At 53.7% G+C, this 12,816-nt stretch overlaps 1 protein-coding gene across 1 annotated transcript in view; it reads left to right on the top strand.

Annotated features, from left to right (window-relative positions):
- Positions 1-1,691: 1,691 nt before the first annotated feature.
- Positions 1,692-12,816, top strand: part of GATA6 (GATA binding protein 6) — a gene marked incomplete at both ends in the record, with an annotated part of 30,167 nt that continues 19,042 nt past the window's right edge. Inside the window, 5 exons of the mRNA XM_080714847.1 lie at positions 1,692-2,763; positions 6,495-6,661; positions 10,500-10,625; positions 11,725-11,812; positions 11,906-12,006. Of these exons, the coding sequence (XP_080570973.1) occupies positions 1,692-2,763; positions 6,495-6,661; positions 10,500-10,625; positions 11,725-11,812; positions 11,906-12,006 (1,554 nt within the window). The remainder of the gene's footprint in view (positions 2,764-6,494; positions 6,662-10,499; positions 10,626-11,724; positions 11,813-11,905; positions 12,007-12,816) is intronic.

Below are 12,816 nucleotides of genomic sequence, written 5' to 3'. Positions count from 1 at the left end.
GCCCCGCGCACCGCCTAGCCAACCTCTCTGTACTCGACGGCCCGTCCAAAGTTCCCAGAGGTTGGCGGGGGCCCGCGGTGCTGAACTCTCCTGGAGCTTAGTGCATACTCTAAGAACGGGGGGGGGGGGCGTGGGTACCCGAGTCCCCTCCGCCCCAGATCGTGGGAGCCCCGATCCCTGACGGCCCCCGCGACCCAGCATCCCCAACTTAGGTCGGGGAAGGTTTAAGGTCAGCCCCGCGGCCTGGCGCAAAGGCCCCGGGAGCAGGGCGGGGAGGCCTCGGGGCGAAGCGCTTTCTCCCCTTATTTGGGGGGCGCGCCGACCCAGGAGCCGGCACTCCTGGGGGGGCGCGGCTCTCTCCCCTCCCGCGCGTGTGTGTGCGCGCGCGCGTGGCCGGGGGGCGAGCGGGTGCCGCGGCTGGAGGCGGAGGGTCGCCGCCCCCGCCCCCGGGCGGGCGCCCCGCGGCGGCAGCGCCGAGCCCACGCCCGCAGGCGGCGCTCCCCGCCCCCCGCCGCTCCCTCCCTCTGCCCTCCCTCGGTCCCTCCTCCCTCCCTCCTCCTCCGCCTTCACCTCCGCGCCCCGCCGCGCACGGCGCAGTCCCGACCCGCGGCCGGGCGCCCTTCGCGAGCGCCGCTTGTCAGGGCCCGGCGAGTGCCGCCGGCGGCGCGGGCTGCAGCTTCCCGGCGGCGCGGCGAGCGGCGCCTCCTCTCCCCTCTGATTCTCCAGCTTCGCGCCGCAGACCCCGGACGATCGCGCTCCCGCGGCGCCGGCCCCCCGCGCCCGGAGCTCCGGCCCGCGGCCTCCATGCCCAGCGCCCGGCCCAGGTTCGCCGCCGCCCCGCCCGCCCCGGCCCCCTCCCAGGCCGCGCGGCTCCCGCGTCCCGGCCGGCCCGGGGCCGACTCTGCGGTCCTCTCCTCCCCGAGTCCCGGCGGCGCGCAGCCTCATCTCCGCGGCGTCTGCGCCGAGGGCGGGAGCGGGGTCGCGCGGCCGGGCAGGCTCCCCGGCCCGCGGGGTCTGCGTTGCTGCTCTCGGGTGGGTTTCGGCGCCGGCCCCGACCCGCCGGCCTCCGGGTGGCCCGGGCGCCCCCGCCCTGCTGCGCCCCGCCACCCCGCGACGCGGCGGCGCTGGGGGCCGCGCCGAGGTGCGCGCCGTCGGGGGCGCGGGCGGGGGTCCCGGCCGCCCTGCCCACCCCGGCGCCCGCTCTGCCGGGCTGCGCGGCTCTGCCCCGCGGCGGGGTCCGGCCGGCGCCCCGGGAGGTGGGGCGGAGCGGCGGTTTCGTTTTCGGGGGCAGGTTGCCTTCCGTGACCTAACGACCCTCGCCCGGGGACCCCGGGCCCCGAGGCTCTCCGGGGAGGGCCGTCCCGGGGCGGGCGGGGCGTGTCCTCGGCCCCGAGGGGAGCCCTGGGCGGCAGGGAGCCGGGGCCAGCGGGGCCGGCCCCCCGGGAGCCGGCGCGCGTGCGGCGCGGGATGCTGGCCAGGGCCGCGGGGGGAGGCGCCGGGCCCCGCGGCCGCCCCGCAGGCGCGGTCCCGCTCCCTCCCAGCGCCCGCGGCCGGGGCGGCGGCGGGAGCCCCGGGGCGGGAGGGGCGGCGGCGGGGGGCGGCGCGCGGCCGCGTCCCGAGCCTCCCGCTCCGTCCGCCTCTCCCCCCCGCGCAGGAGCTAGAAGTCGGCTGCGAGCGGCGCGGGACCGTGGATGGCCTTGACTGACGGCGGCTGGGGTCTGCCCAAGCGCTTCGGGGCCGCGGACGCCGGCGACTCGGGGCCCTGGGCGGCGCGGGGGCCGTCCACGCCGCCCTCGCCCCTCTCGTCCTCGTCCTCGTCGTCCTGCTCCCGCGGCGGCGCGGGCGGCCGCAGGACGCCGCAGCTGGACGCGCAGGCGGCGGCGGGGGCCCCGGCGCGCTCGCTGCGGCCCGGCCCCTACGCCTCGCACCCCTTCGGGGCGGCGCACGGACCGTCGGCGCCGGGGGTCGCGGGCCCCGGGAGCGCCCCGCCGAGCTGGGAGGACCTGCTGCTCTTCGCTGACCTGGACCCGGCGGCCGCCGCCGGCAAGCTGCTGTGGTCCGGCCGCGGCGCCAAGCTGAGCCCCTTCGCGCCCGAGCAGCCCGAGGAGATGTACCAGACGCTGGCCGCGCTCTCCGGCCCCGGCCCGGCCGCCTACGACGGCGCGGCCGGCGGCTTCGTGCACTCGGCGGCGGCGGCGGCGGCGGCGGCGGCCGCCAGCTCCCCGGTCTACGTGCCCACCACGCGCGTGGGCTCCATGCTGCCCGGCCTGCCCTACCTGCAGGGCGCGGGCGGCGGCCCCCCCGGCGGCCACGCGGCGGGCGCGGCCGCGCACCCCGGCTGGCCGCAGGCCGCGGCCGACAGCCCCCCGTACGGCGGCGGGGGCGCGGCGGGCGGCGGGGCGGCGGGGCCGGGGGGCGCGGGCCCGGGCGCCCCCGCGCGCTTCGCCTACCCGCCCAGCCCCCCGCTGGCCAACGGCGCGGCGCGGGAGCCGGGGGGCTACGCGGCGGCGGGCGGCGGGGGCGCGGGCGGCGGCGACCTGGCGGCCATGGGCGGCCGCGGGCACCAGTACAACTCGCTGTCGGCGGCGCGGCCGCTGAACGGGACGTACCACCCGCACCACCACCACCCGAGCCCCTACCCGCCCTACATGGGCGCGCCGCTGACGCCCGCCTGGCCGGCCGGACCCTTCGAGACGCCGGTGCTGCACAGCCTGCCGAGCCGCGCCGGGGCGCCGCTGCCCGTGCCGCGCGGCCCCAGTGCAGGTAAGCCGGGCCTGCGCCCTGCGGCCCCCGGTCGGGTTCCCGGGCCTGGGGCAGCATGGCCTCGGCTGGTAGCGCCGGTGCGGCCGTTCTGCAGGGAAGGGAGAGATGGGCCTGGACGAGCAGCAGCCGGGGTGGGACGGGCGGCACTGAGCTCTGCCAGGAGCCCGAGCTTGGGTGGGCGCAAAAGCGAGGTCCCGCGGGGGGGGGGTGTTTGGGAGGGTGCTGGGCATTTGGTTCAGGTCTCCCAAATGCACGTGCGCACTTGCGCTCCGGTGCTTTCTGGAGGACACCCTCTGCCCGCCCTGGGGATTAAGATCCAGGGGTGCTTTGCCCCGGAGCTACATCACCAGTCCCGGGTTGTTGCTGTTGCCAGTTATTAGACAGGATCTTGGTCGGCTGCTGAGGCTGCTGGTGTCTCCAGGACCCTCTGCCTCAGCCTCCAGAGCAGCCGGGATTATGTGCAGTCCCAACCAGGGCCGGGGCGGTGGAAAAGGGCATTTAAGTGTGCTCCACCGCGCAGTAAATGGCCTAGGAATTAGTTGGCATCCTTCTCCCCTCCAGTGAGAAAAAGGAAAAGAGGGGACGAGAGGACAGTAGCCGGCTGCCCTGTAAGGGTCCCGGGAGGCCTTCAGCCTTGGCATCATGTGGGCAGGGCTCTGGGCTGCTCTTCTCAGTAGCAGGGCCGGGACGAGGAGCCCAGAGCAAGACCACCTACTCTTCCTTCAGACTCCAGCCCACCAGGTTTCCAAGCTCCACGTCCACTCATTCCTGTGGCAGGCAGTCGTGGGGTGAAGAGGGGACACTGGGGTGAAGAGGGGACACGGTGGTCAAATGCCTGGAGGCCCCTCCTTTGGCTCATGCTTGGTTCTAGCCGGGAAGGGCTTGGGCCCTGCAGAGTTCTCAGCTGCGGTGTGCTTGACACCTTTACGGGTCTCTTCTAGAAGTTTGATGATAACTTTTCCTCCAAGGAATAACATGTCTTCTGTTGTTTTGAGGGGAGTCCTGGGCGGGGCGGGGGGACCCTAGGATCACAGAAGTGGGGAGGAGGAGGGAGGCATGTTGGTCCAAATTGTACTACCTTGGTATCTTGTGCCCCAGGTCCGGCTTCCTGTCGGGACATCAAGTTCTTTGGGGGGCCCTGATTAGATAAAACGGCAGTGCCCACGTTGCATTCTGAGGCAGCTTCTTGGTAACAGGCACTTCACTTCTCCCAAGGGCATCGGGACACTGAGCTCCAGCCCCCCTGTAATCCTTCAAGGCTGGCTCCGGAGGCGTCCTTACCCTCTGTAGGTGGAGCAGGCCCAGAGGACCCGGTAGAGACTTGGGCTGGAGCGCTGAGGGCGGTCTTCGGGCAGCTTTTGTCTGGGTCCTGTAGGGACTCTGAAGGGTGTGTCAGGGGCTGCAGTTTGAGAGTTTGCACCTGTTTCTGGACACACCTCAGCTGGATCTGCAGGTCCCTAGGCTTCCACCAGTCACATGACTGAGTCCAAAGACAGCCCGAGTCTTCAGCTGCTGCTAACAGTAACTTGGAAATAAAGTTTGAGAAATCTTTTAAAAGAGGACAATACAGTTACAGGCAAGTTAGTGCCTTTGTGTTTTAAACTTAGCCCAGTCTTTCCCTAATTTTTACACCTTCTGAGCATGGCACTACAAAGTTAGAAAAATCTTCTGTAGACTTTTAAGAACCTGCTTAAAAATAAGGGTGGGGGTGAAAGGGTCAGGGAACATGAATTTGCAGGGCTTCTTACAAAAGCAAAAGCCCTGGGACCAGCCAGTGTTGGGATGAGAGACCTTAATGTTGTCCCTCGTGTGGCTTCTAATCCAGTTCCTAGCTAGATTTCCTGTTTCTTCGCTTTGATTTTTAAAAAATATATATGCTTACAAACTGTGTTTGGATACAGGTTCTTTTAATTAATTTGAACAAACACTAGGACCGAGACCTGATCTCTGTCTGAGCTTTATCAACCCGCCCAGTATAGATGCTTCTGGAAACACACCCTTGCTGGCAGGATGGACTGATGGGGTGGCTCTGTGCTCAGTGCCCCCTCCCTGGCCCTGAGCTCCTCAGAACAGTGCTCTACTAGTTGACAACGGAGCCTGCCACTCTCCCAGAGACGCCGCAAACAGCCACTTAGGAGGGAGACACAAGCTTCCAGCACAGTCAGATTTTGCAATTTTTATAAAAACAGATCTTATTTCTTATTTTATAGTTAAGTAGCCGCTTGGTAGATGTGGGGAAGAGGTAGAAGTGAAATAAGAATTTTTTAAAAATTGGAAACAAATCTACATTTTCTTTATCCAGAGTGGGCTTTTAGTTTTGTCCCTGGGTTTCGGATGAGTAGAGTTCCACCTGGAGCTCACACTGTCTTCTCCAGAGAGGCTGTCTTAATTGTTCCCAGAAGAGGGGAAGGAGGCCAGGCCGGCTCTTCCAGGGAATGCCCAACTCCTCTGCTGAGGGGGCTCTGATAGGTAACATTTTAAAGTCAACAACAAAGACAAATACCTTGTTTAACTTCAGCGTCCTTGAAGTCCTGAGTATTTTACTGATTACCGCAGTCAATAGTGGCTTTTAGGGCGGAGAAGAATAAATCTTTGTGATGTGTTCTAAGTTGCAGTAACCCCAGGACAACTTTGAACTCGTCTTGTACAGAACGCCAGTTTCTTTTAAACTCAAGATTTTAGAAAGGAGAAGGATACTTGTTTTGTCGGGCAAATATTATTAATGGATTAAAGCATTTTAATGTTAAAGTCATACTTAAATTTCTTTACCACAACGGATGGCAGACCCAACAATTAACTGCAGGGGAATGAGCATGCTTAATCTTCAAATAAAACCAGAAGTGTGATGTTTATATTTAAAAATGATTCAGAAATACTTGAAGAATGCCAAATTAGAACATTTAAACCCATCTTAATATAAAGAGCCGGAAACAGGAGACATTTATTTTTTTAAAAGTCTGTATTTAGTAAGTACCTATCTCCTTTAAAAGAGCAGATTATTCTTTCATATTGAGCCTTCTGGAGGGAAAGCAGTAATGTCACAACCATTTACTCTTAATGCAGATTTGATTTTAATTAGCAGCTCTAGGTTCGTTGTGAATTCTGAAAACCAAATAATGTGAATGATGTAAAATAAACACATCTAAAATAGATCACAGGAGTTGAAATTTTAGTGTAGGAAGACAGGCGGTGGTTTTACTTGTTGCTGGGAAGGTCATGGTGATTTTTTTCAGTCAGTAAAATGTCAATCTTTTGTAAAAAAAATAGTACAGAATGAAATCAGTATTTCTATGCTTGGTCCTTGTGGCACGGAAATAACATTCAACTCTGCTTAATAATGTTAGTGCTTTTTTTCTTTTTCTTGAGCAGACCTGGGTCATTTTCTCATTTTCTTGAGCGGACCTGGGTCATTTTCTCATCTAATTGAGATGAGTGTCGAAGAACAATACTTGGAATTTCACTTGCATATAAAACTGGAGAAAAGGAGTAAGAAATAAAGATGGTGGATATGGAAAATACTTATAAATATTAGTGGAGAAAAAGGCGCAGGGGCCTGGTGCTGGCCTGGTGGTCGCAGGGCCGGGATCCGGATCCCCCTTAACCCGGTGCGGCCGGCTCCAAGGCCCTGGGGAACGGGCCCCTGGGTCGTGAGGGATCCAGCCTGTGACAGCTGGGGGGCAATCGGCAGGGACGGCGGCCGGGCCTCACCGCCTCTGTCCTCCTGTCCGCAGACCTGCTGGAGGACCTGCCCGAGGGCCGCGAGTGCGTGAACTGCGGCTCCATCCAGACGCCGCTGTGGCGGCGGGACGGCACCGGCCACTACCTGTGCAATGCCTGCGGCCTCTACAGCAAGATGAACGGCCTCAGCCGGCCCCTCATCAAGCCGCAGAAGCGCGTGGTGAGTCCGCGGGGACGGGGGCGGCTGCGCGGAGCACAGGAGCCTGCGAGGGGCGGGCCGCGGGGGCTTGCTGGGGGGCTCGCGCCGGCCTCCACCGCCAGGCCTGCGGGCCCGGCTCCCTCAGCCCCCCCTCTGGCCCCTCTGCCTCCTGCCCCGGGAGGACCGGTCGCCCCCAAATTCCCGGCGTCTTTGGGTCGTCCTTGCGTCCGGTGAAGTTGTATTTACTCATAAGCTTGGTCATTTTGAGATCGGGCTCCTCGGAGAAACACTGTAGCGCCAGAGAAAATGTAGGCAGTATGTCCCCAAGTTGAGGCTTTTCACCAGCGTCTTTTAATGTATGTGGATTCGAATTTTCTCCAGGGATTAGTCTCACGCTGAGCTTACTTAGCAGAAGGTAGTTATTAGGAAAAAAAAAAAAAAGCACGACCAGCATTTGTTTAGCCCAAATATTAATAGTCCGAACGCCTTATTTATTTATGTGCTGGGGACTGGTCCCAGGGGCGGTCTACCTCTGTGATGCACCCCCACCACTTTATTTTTATTTAGCCACAGGGTCTCACTAGGTTGGTGAGCCTCACTACTCATTTGCCTCTCGTCTCAGCTCCCCAAGTACTGGGGTGACAAGCATGCACCACCACACCCGGCTTCTAAATGCCTTTTTAAAGGAAAATATTTTTACAGTTAGTTGCCAGACATCTTAAGTATCCGAGTAATTTATTTAATTGTAATTAGCAGAACAAACGCTACACAAGCTGTTTGTGTTAAACAGATTAGAGGGAAATTGCATCACAATGTAAGTCTGACACCTTAAAGAGAAGCAATTAGCTTTATGGTTGTTTTGTTTTTAATGCATTTAAAATAAAGTGGCTGAGGTTAACTTAATGAGCTTATGTGCCTTAAACTTGTTAAAACCTCCCACAGTTTAGAACTTTTTTTTAAAGGGTGGCCTTCAGTGCGATATATTTTGCAGTTATTTTTCTTAAATGTATCACACTAAAAGAACAGTCACTGGAAAACATTCCAAGAAAGTCTCTTATTCTTGTGTATCAGACAATGCATGAACAGTGAGAATATTAATTTTTGGAAAGCCCACCAAAGAGTGTACAGCTGAACTCTGGAAAGTAGCATTTTCTCAAGTTTGAGCAAATAAGGAGCGTAACAGTAGCCATTTAGGTTTTAGTTAAATCGTACATTTGATCCAGAAACATCCACATTTAGACAGTGCATTTATTTTGTCCACTTACTAGTAAAAACAACTTGTTAGCAGCAAGAAAGCTGTTTTTAATATTTCTGAATCAAGTCGTCTTCTCTGCTGTCGTGGCAGGTGTCTTGGCGGCAGCCAAGGTCAACCATGAGTGGGTTATCAATGCTACCCGTTGCGGGGCGTGTCCCTGTCGATTTCGTTCTCCTGTGGGCTTCTTGTGTATAGTTTGGCTGTGACTGTTCTTAGAAACAGAATGTTGGACCCAGGTTTGTTTAGCCAGCAGTACCCAACCAATAACTGCGACTCTGAACTTGCAATATACATTGCAAAATAAGAGATTTATGGTGTAACTTGAATTCTTTGTCAATGAGGAATATCACTGAGATTGCTTGTTACAAGGAACTTTTATAACCCACTCACCTTCAATTCACATGTTTCTGAGGATGGCTTCACTTAGGATCTGTAGTTGACAGTCATAAAATTCTCTGTTAGGATGGCAAATTCTGATAACAAGTTTGCTTTACATTGGCTCCAAATTCCACTGGAAGCTATCATAAACGGACTATTTGTAAAATGAATCTTTTTTTTTTTCTTGTGGTGCTGGGATTGAACCCAGGGGGATTTTACCTCTGAGCTACACCCCCAGCCCGATTTTTAATTCTTTATTTGGAAATACTGGAATTACAAGTGTGTGCCTCCATGCCCAGCTTTGTAAAATGAATCTTTCTGTCCCTTGTTTATTGATTTCACATTTATGGAGAGAAAAGGAGTACTTGCGTAGAAAATGGATTTCTTTTTTTAAACTCCAAAGAAAAGAAACTCTGCTGTAAGGTTTGTTAATGTTGTTACCATTCTGGCAAGGCAAGCCCCCAGACAGTCCTCCTGTCAGCCCTTTGGGCCCGCTCTAAGGAGCTGGTGTAGGGCTCAGCGCTAAGCATCACCGCCAGCTTCTCAGTGGTGCCGTTGCTTCTCCAACTTGACTGTAAAGAATGATGCTGAAGGAAGGCAACAGATGAGAACTGCAGATACAAAACGCAATTTGACTTTTTTAAGTCTTCCAGCAGAGGATATGGAAATCTCTATCCTTTAATTTGGGACTATCCAATATATGATGAATTTATATTTTGGTCGTCTCCGTATAGCTAACTTTTTTCTAAGTGAAAAATTTACTTTGTGCCGGGTGTGGTGGCGCACGCTTGTAATCCCCGCGCTTGGGAGGCTGAGACAGGAGGATCGCACAGGTTCGAAGCCAGCCTCAGCTACTTAGGCTCTCAGCAACTTAGTGAGACCCTGTTTCCAAATAAAATATAAAAAAAGGTCTGGGAGTATAGCCCGGAGGTAGAAAGCCTCTGGGTTCCACCCCTAGTACCACCCAAAAAAAAAAAAAAAGTTTACTTTGCTCACTGAATTTTTCCTAGTTTTTTCTTTTCCTAACTGAAGTCACAGTGTAATTTTTATAGTAATTTAATACAGGTTTTAAAAGAAATTCAAATTTGGTAATTTGAAAACATAACGTTCTGTTATTCTGGGGAAGAAATCCTAGTTTAAATTCTTATTCTCAGGCTGTGCGTGATGGCGCACGCTTGTAATCCCAGTACTTGGGAGGTGGAGACAAGCATATCAGGTGTTCGGCCAACCTCAGCAACGTGGGCTCTCCGCAACGTAGCGAGACCCTGTTTCCAGATGAAAAATAAAGTAGGTCTGGAGGTGCAGCCCGGAGGTAGAAGGCCCCCAAGTTCCATTCCCAGTATCACGAAATAAATAGCTAAATAAATAAATTCTCCTTCTTTGTAATTCACACGTGGTATTTTAGAGGAAGTGGAACAGAATTTTCTCCCAAACATTAGGACCTTTCCTAAGGTCTGTGTATGTTATCTCCTAAAGCCTCGGAGCACTCGGGGGCTTCATGATTGTACCTCCCACAGGCACTGCATCTGGAGTCCCGAAGCCCTCTGTCGGTGGCTGGGGCTTGGGGAGACTCCTGTTAATGTCCAGCTCTATTTTTACTTCTGGTGCACTTCAGAATAAAACTCTTTACCTGGCGACTTTAAGAAAATCTAATTCCCCTTAAAAAGTAACAGCGATAAGTGGGAAAGTAAATTCTTGGTCAAGAAACAGCTGAAGTTCTCCATGTGCTGCTGGTAGGGCTTTGCATGGAGCCAGTACTCACAGGGTTATTCTGTAATCTGTAATAATAGGCTGGGGGAAAAAATCAAGTGTATGTGATTCGGCATCGTAGGTCAGCCTAGTTTCTTCAGGAAGGTCAAAGGTCGGCCCGATTACCTTGCAGATCTTTTTCTCAAGGGATATTTCATTTATAATGAAGACAGGAACATGATACATCAGTGTTTGTATATAGCATACATTAAAATAGTTGAGCTAGCCGGGCATGGTGGTGCAGCCTACAATCCCAGTACTCGGGAGGCTGAGACAGGAGGACCACAGGTTCGAGCCCAGCCTCAGTAACAAGCATGACTCACAGCAGCCTAGCCAGATCCTGTTTCTAAATAAAAAATAAAAGGGGTTAGGTGCATGCCTGGCGGGGGGGAGGGATGCCCCTGACTCCCCAAAATAGTTTAAAGCACCTCAAAATCACACGTATACTTCCACTTACATTCCTGTGCGTTTTTCTAGCCTTCATCACGGCGGCTTGGGTTGTCCTGTGCCAACTGTCACACCACGACCACCACCCTATGGCGCAGGAATGCAGAGGGAGAACCTGTGTGCAATGCGTGTGGACTCTACATGAAACTCCACGGGGTGCGCCTCCGACTCTGCTCATGAGTATTGCATTCAACATGTGGTCTGTGCATGGCTTCAGTTACAAAAAATCACAAATGAAAGTGAAACGTGTGAATGTGTATCTGTACCTTAACGAATGCTTTTATTTATAATAGGAACTATGTTATGTACCAGTAAGAAACAGATCGCTGCCAGTCAAACATTCACTGTAGGATCCATGACAATGTTAGAAAGGAGAAGACACGGAACTTGCGTTTTTAGAGGCGAGAGCATGATAGTAACCGTGTGTTTAAATTGGAAGCAAAGAAACCGACTGGAAAAAGCACAACAACCTAGTTTATATCTTTAAGCAATTTTGAATGATATCAAAGAGATTTAGACGTGATATACACTTGATAGTTTTGGTTAAAGTATATCCTTAATTTTGAAGGATTGCACAAGATACTACAGACATGTCAATCTTACAAAGAAAAATAGTATACATTGTAGGACGAAGAGTGCATGATGTGTGTGTGTGTGTGTGAGAGAGAGAGAGACAGACAGACAGAAGACACAGACACAGACTGGGAGTTAAACCCAGGGGCATTCTAGCTCCGGGCTTCATCCCAGGCCTATTTAATTTTTATTTTGAAACAGGGCCTTGCTAGGTAGCTGAGGGCTGTCCTCAAACCTGTGATCCTCTTGTCTCGGCCTCTCGAGTACTGGGAATTTCAGGTGTGCACCACCAAGCCCAGCTCACACGATCTCATCCATTCAAGAAGTATTTACTCTATAATTAAATTTATTTCAAACAATTAGTACTAAATTGGAAAACTTCTCCTTGGCTAGTCACCCCACTCTTTTTGGTGCCGGGCATTAAACTCAGGGCTTTGGTGCATTCTCAGCAAGTGCAGTACCCCTGAGCCTCTTCCCCAGCCGTTTGTCCCATTCTTTTTGAAGAAGAAATGTGCATATTTGATGGAGAAAGTATAGTGTGTGTACTCAATCTATTGAGTATGTATGAAAACAAAAGTTGAAACTTATGCCAAGTTCTTTTCCGTGAGGGTGTTTAGTGCCAGGGCTGAGTCTTCGGTTTCCTTCAGTATTAAACTCAAGGCTTATGTGAAAAATTTTTCAGGTGCCTCGGCCGCTTGCTATGAAAAAAGAGGGAATTCAAACCAGGAAACGAAAACCTAAAAACATCAATAAGTCAAAGACTTGCTCTGGTAAATATAATAAAATGCCCTTGGATCGTAAAGTATTTGCCAACCTTAGCAGGAGATACGCGTTTACTATAAGGCTTGTTCTGACTCTTGCAGGTAGTGGCAGTAACTCCGTCCCTATCACTCCGACTTCCACCTCCTCCAACTCAGACGACTGCAGTAAGAATACTTCTCCAACACAACCTACAGCCTCAGGGGTGAGTGTGAAAATGAAGTCGACTCCTGACTTACTGGACTGCTCTCCAGTAAATTATCTCAAATTTTATCTTATCTGGCAGTACAATAACCTAAACCAACAGTTTAGTTAGTTGATACCCAAGAATAGTTTTTAAAGGAAGTTACATCTAAATGTCAACAAAATGACAAACTTAAGTACTCTGCAAAGCTCTTAATTAAGATCTCTTTCATTCTTACGCTTAAATTAACCCAAGGAAGAGTAAGTTTTGAAGTTTTAAATTGTTTTTCTATAGGTTTTTCTTTCTTTAAAAAAATTCAGCGTTGCTCTATGTATTTCTAATGTAGATCAGGAAAGCTACTAGAGGTCTGTGATTCCAGAGATCCTGGAGCCAACAGTATTGAAGTTGCCTTCGTTTGTTTATATTTTGAGTACCAGGGTTTGAACCCAGGGGTTTTCTACCTTTGAGCCACACCCTCGGCCCTGTTTTATTTGGAAACAGGTTCTCACTACGTTTGCTTTTGCTTATTTTTTTTTCTTCTTTTGTGGTACTGGGGGTGGAACCCAGGGGCTTTCTACCTCCGGGCTATACTCCCAGACCTATTTTATATTTTATTTGGAAACAGCGTCTCACTAAGTTGCTGAGAGCCTCACTCAGTAGCTGAGGCTGGCTTCGAACCTGTGCGATCCTCCTGTCTCAGCCTCCCAAGCGCGGGATTTCAAGCGTGCGCCACCACGCCCGGCGTGTTTTTGCTTATTCTAATTCTACCAACTCCTGCTTTCTTTTTCCTTCTCATCAGCTTCCCAAAGCCAAGAAGCGTGCCGGCTCCTT

Source organism: Muscardinus avellanarius, assembly GCF_963383645.1.
Source record: "Muscardinus avellanarius genome assembly, chromosome: 17".
In the NCBI taxonomy this organism is placed as follows: Eukaryota; Metazoa; Chordata; class Mammalia; order Rodentia; family Gliridae; genus Muscardinus; species Muscardinus avellanarius.
The sequence above is the reverse complement of the archived record's forward strand: the minus strand, read 5'-3'. Positions and strand labels throughout refer to the sequence as shown.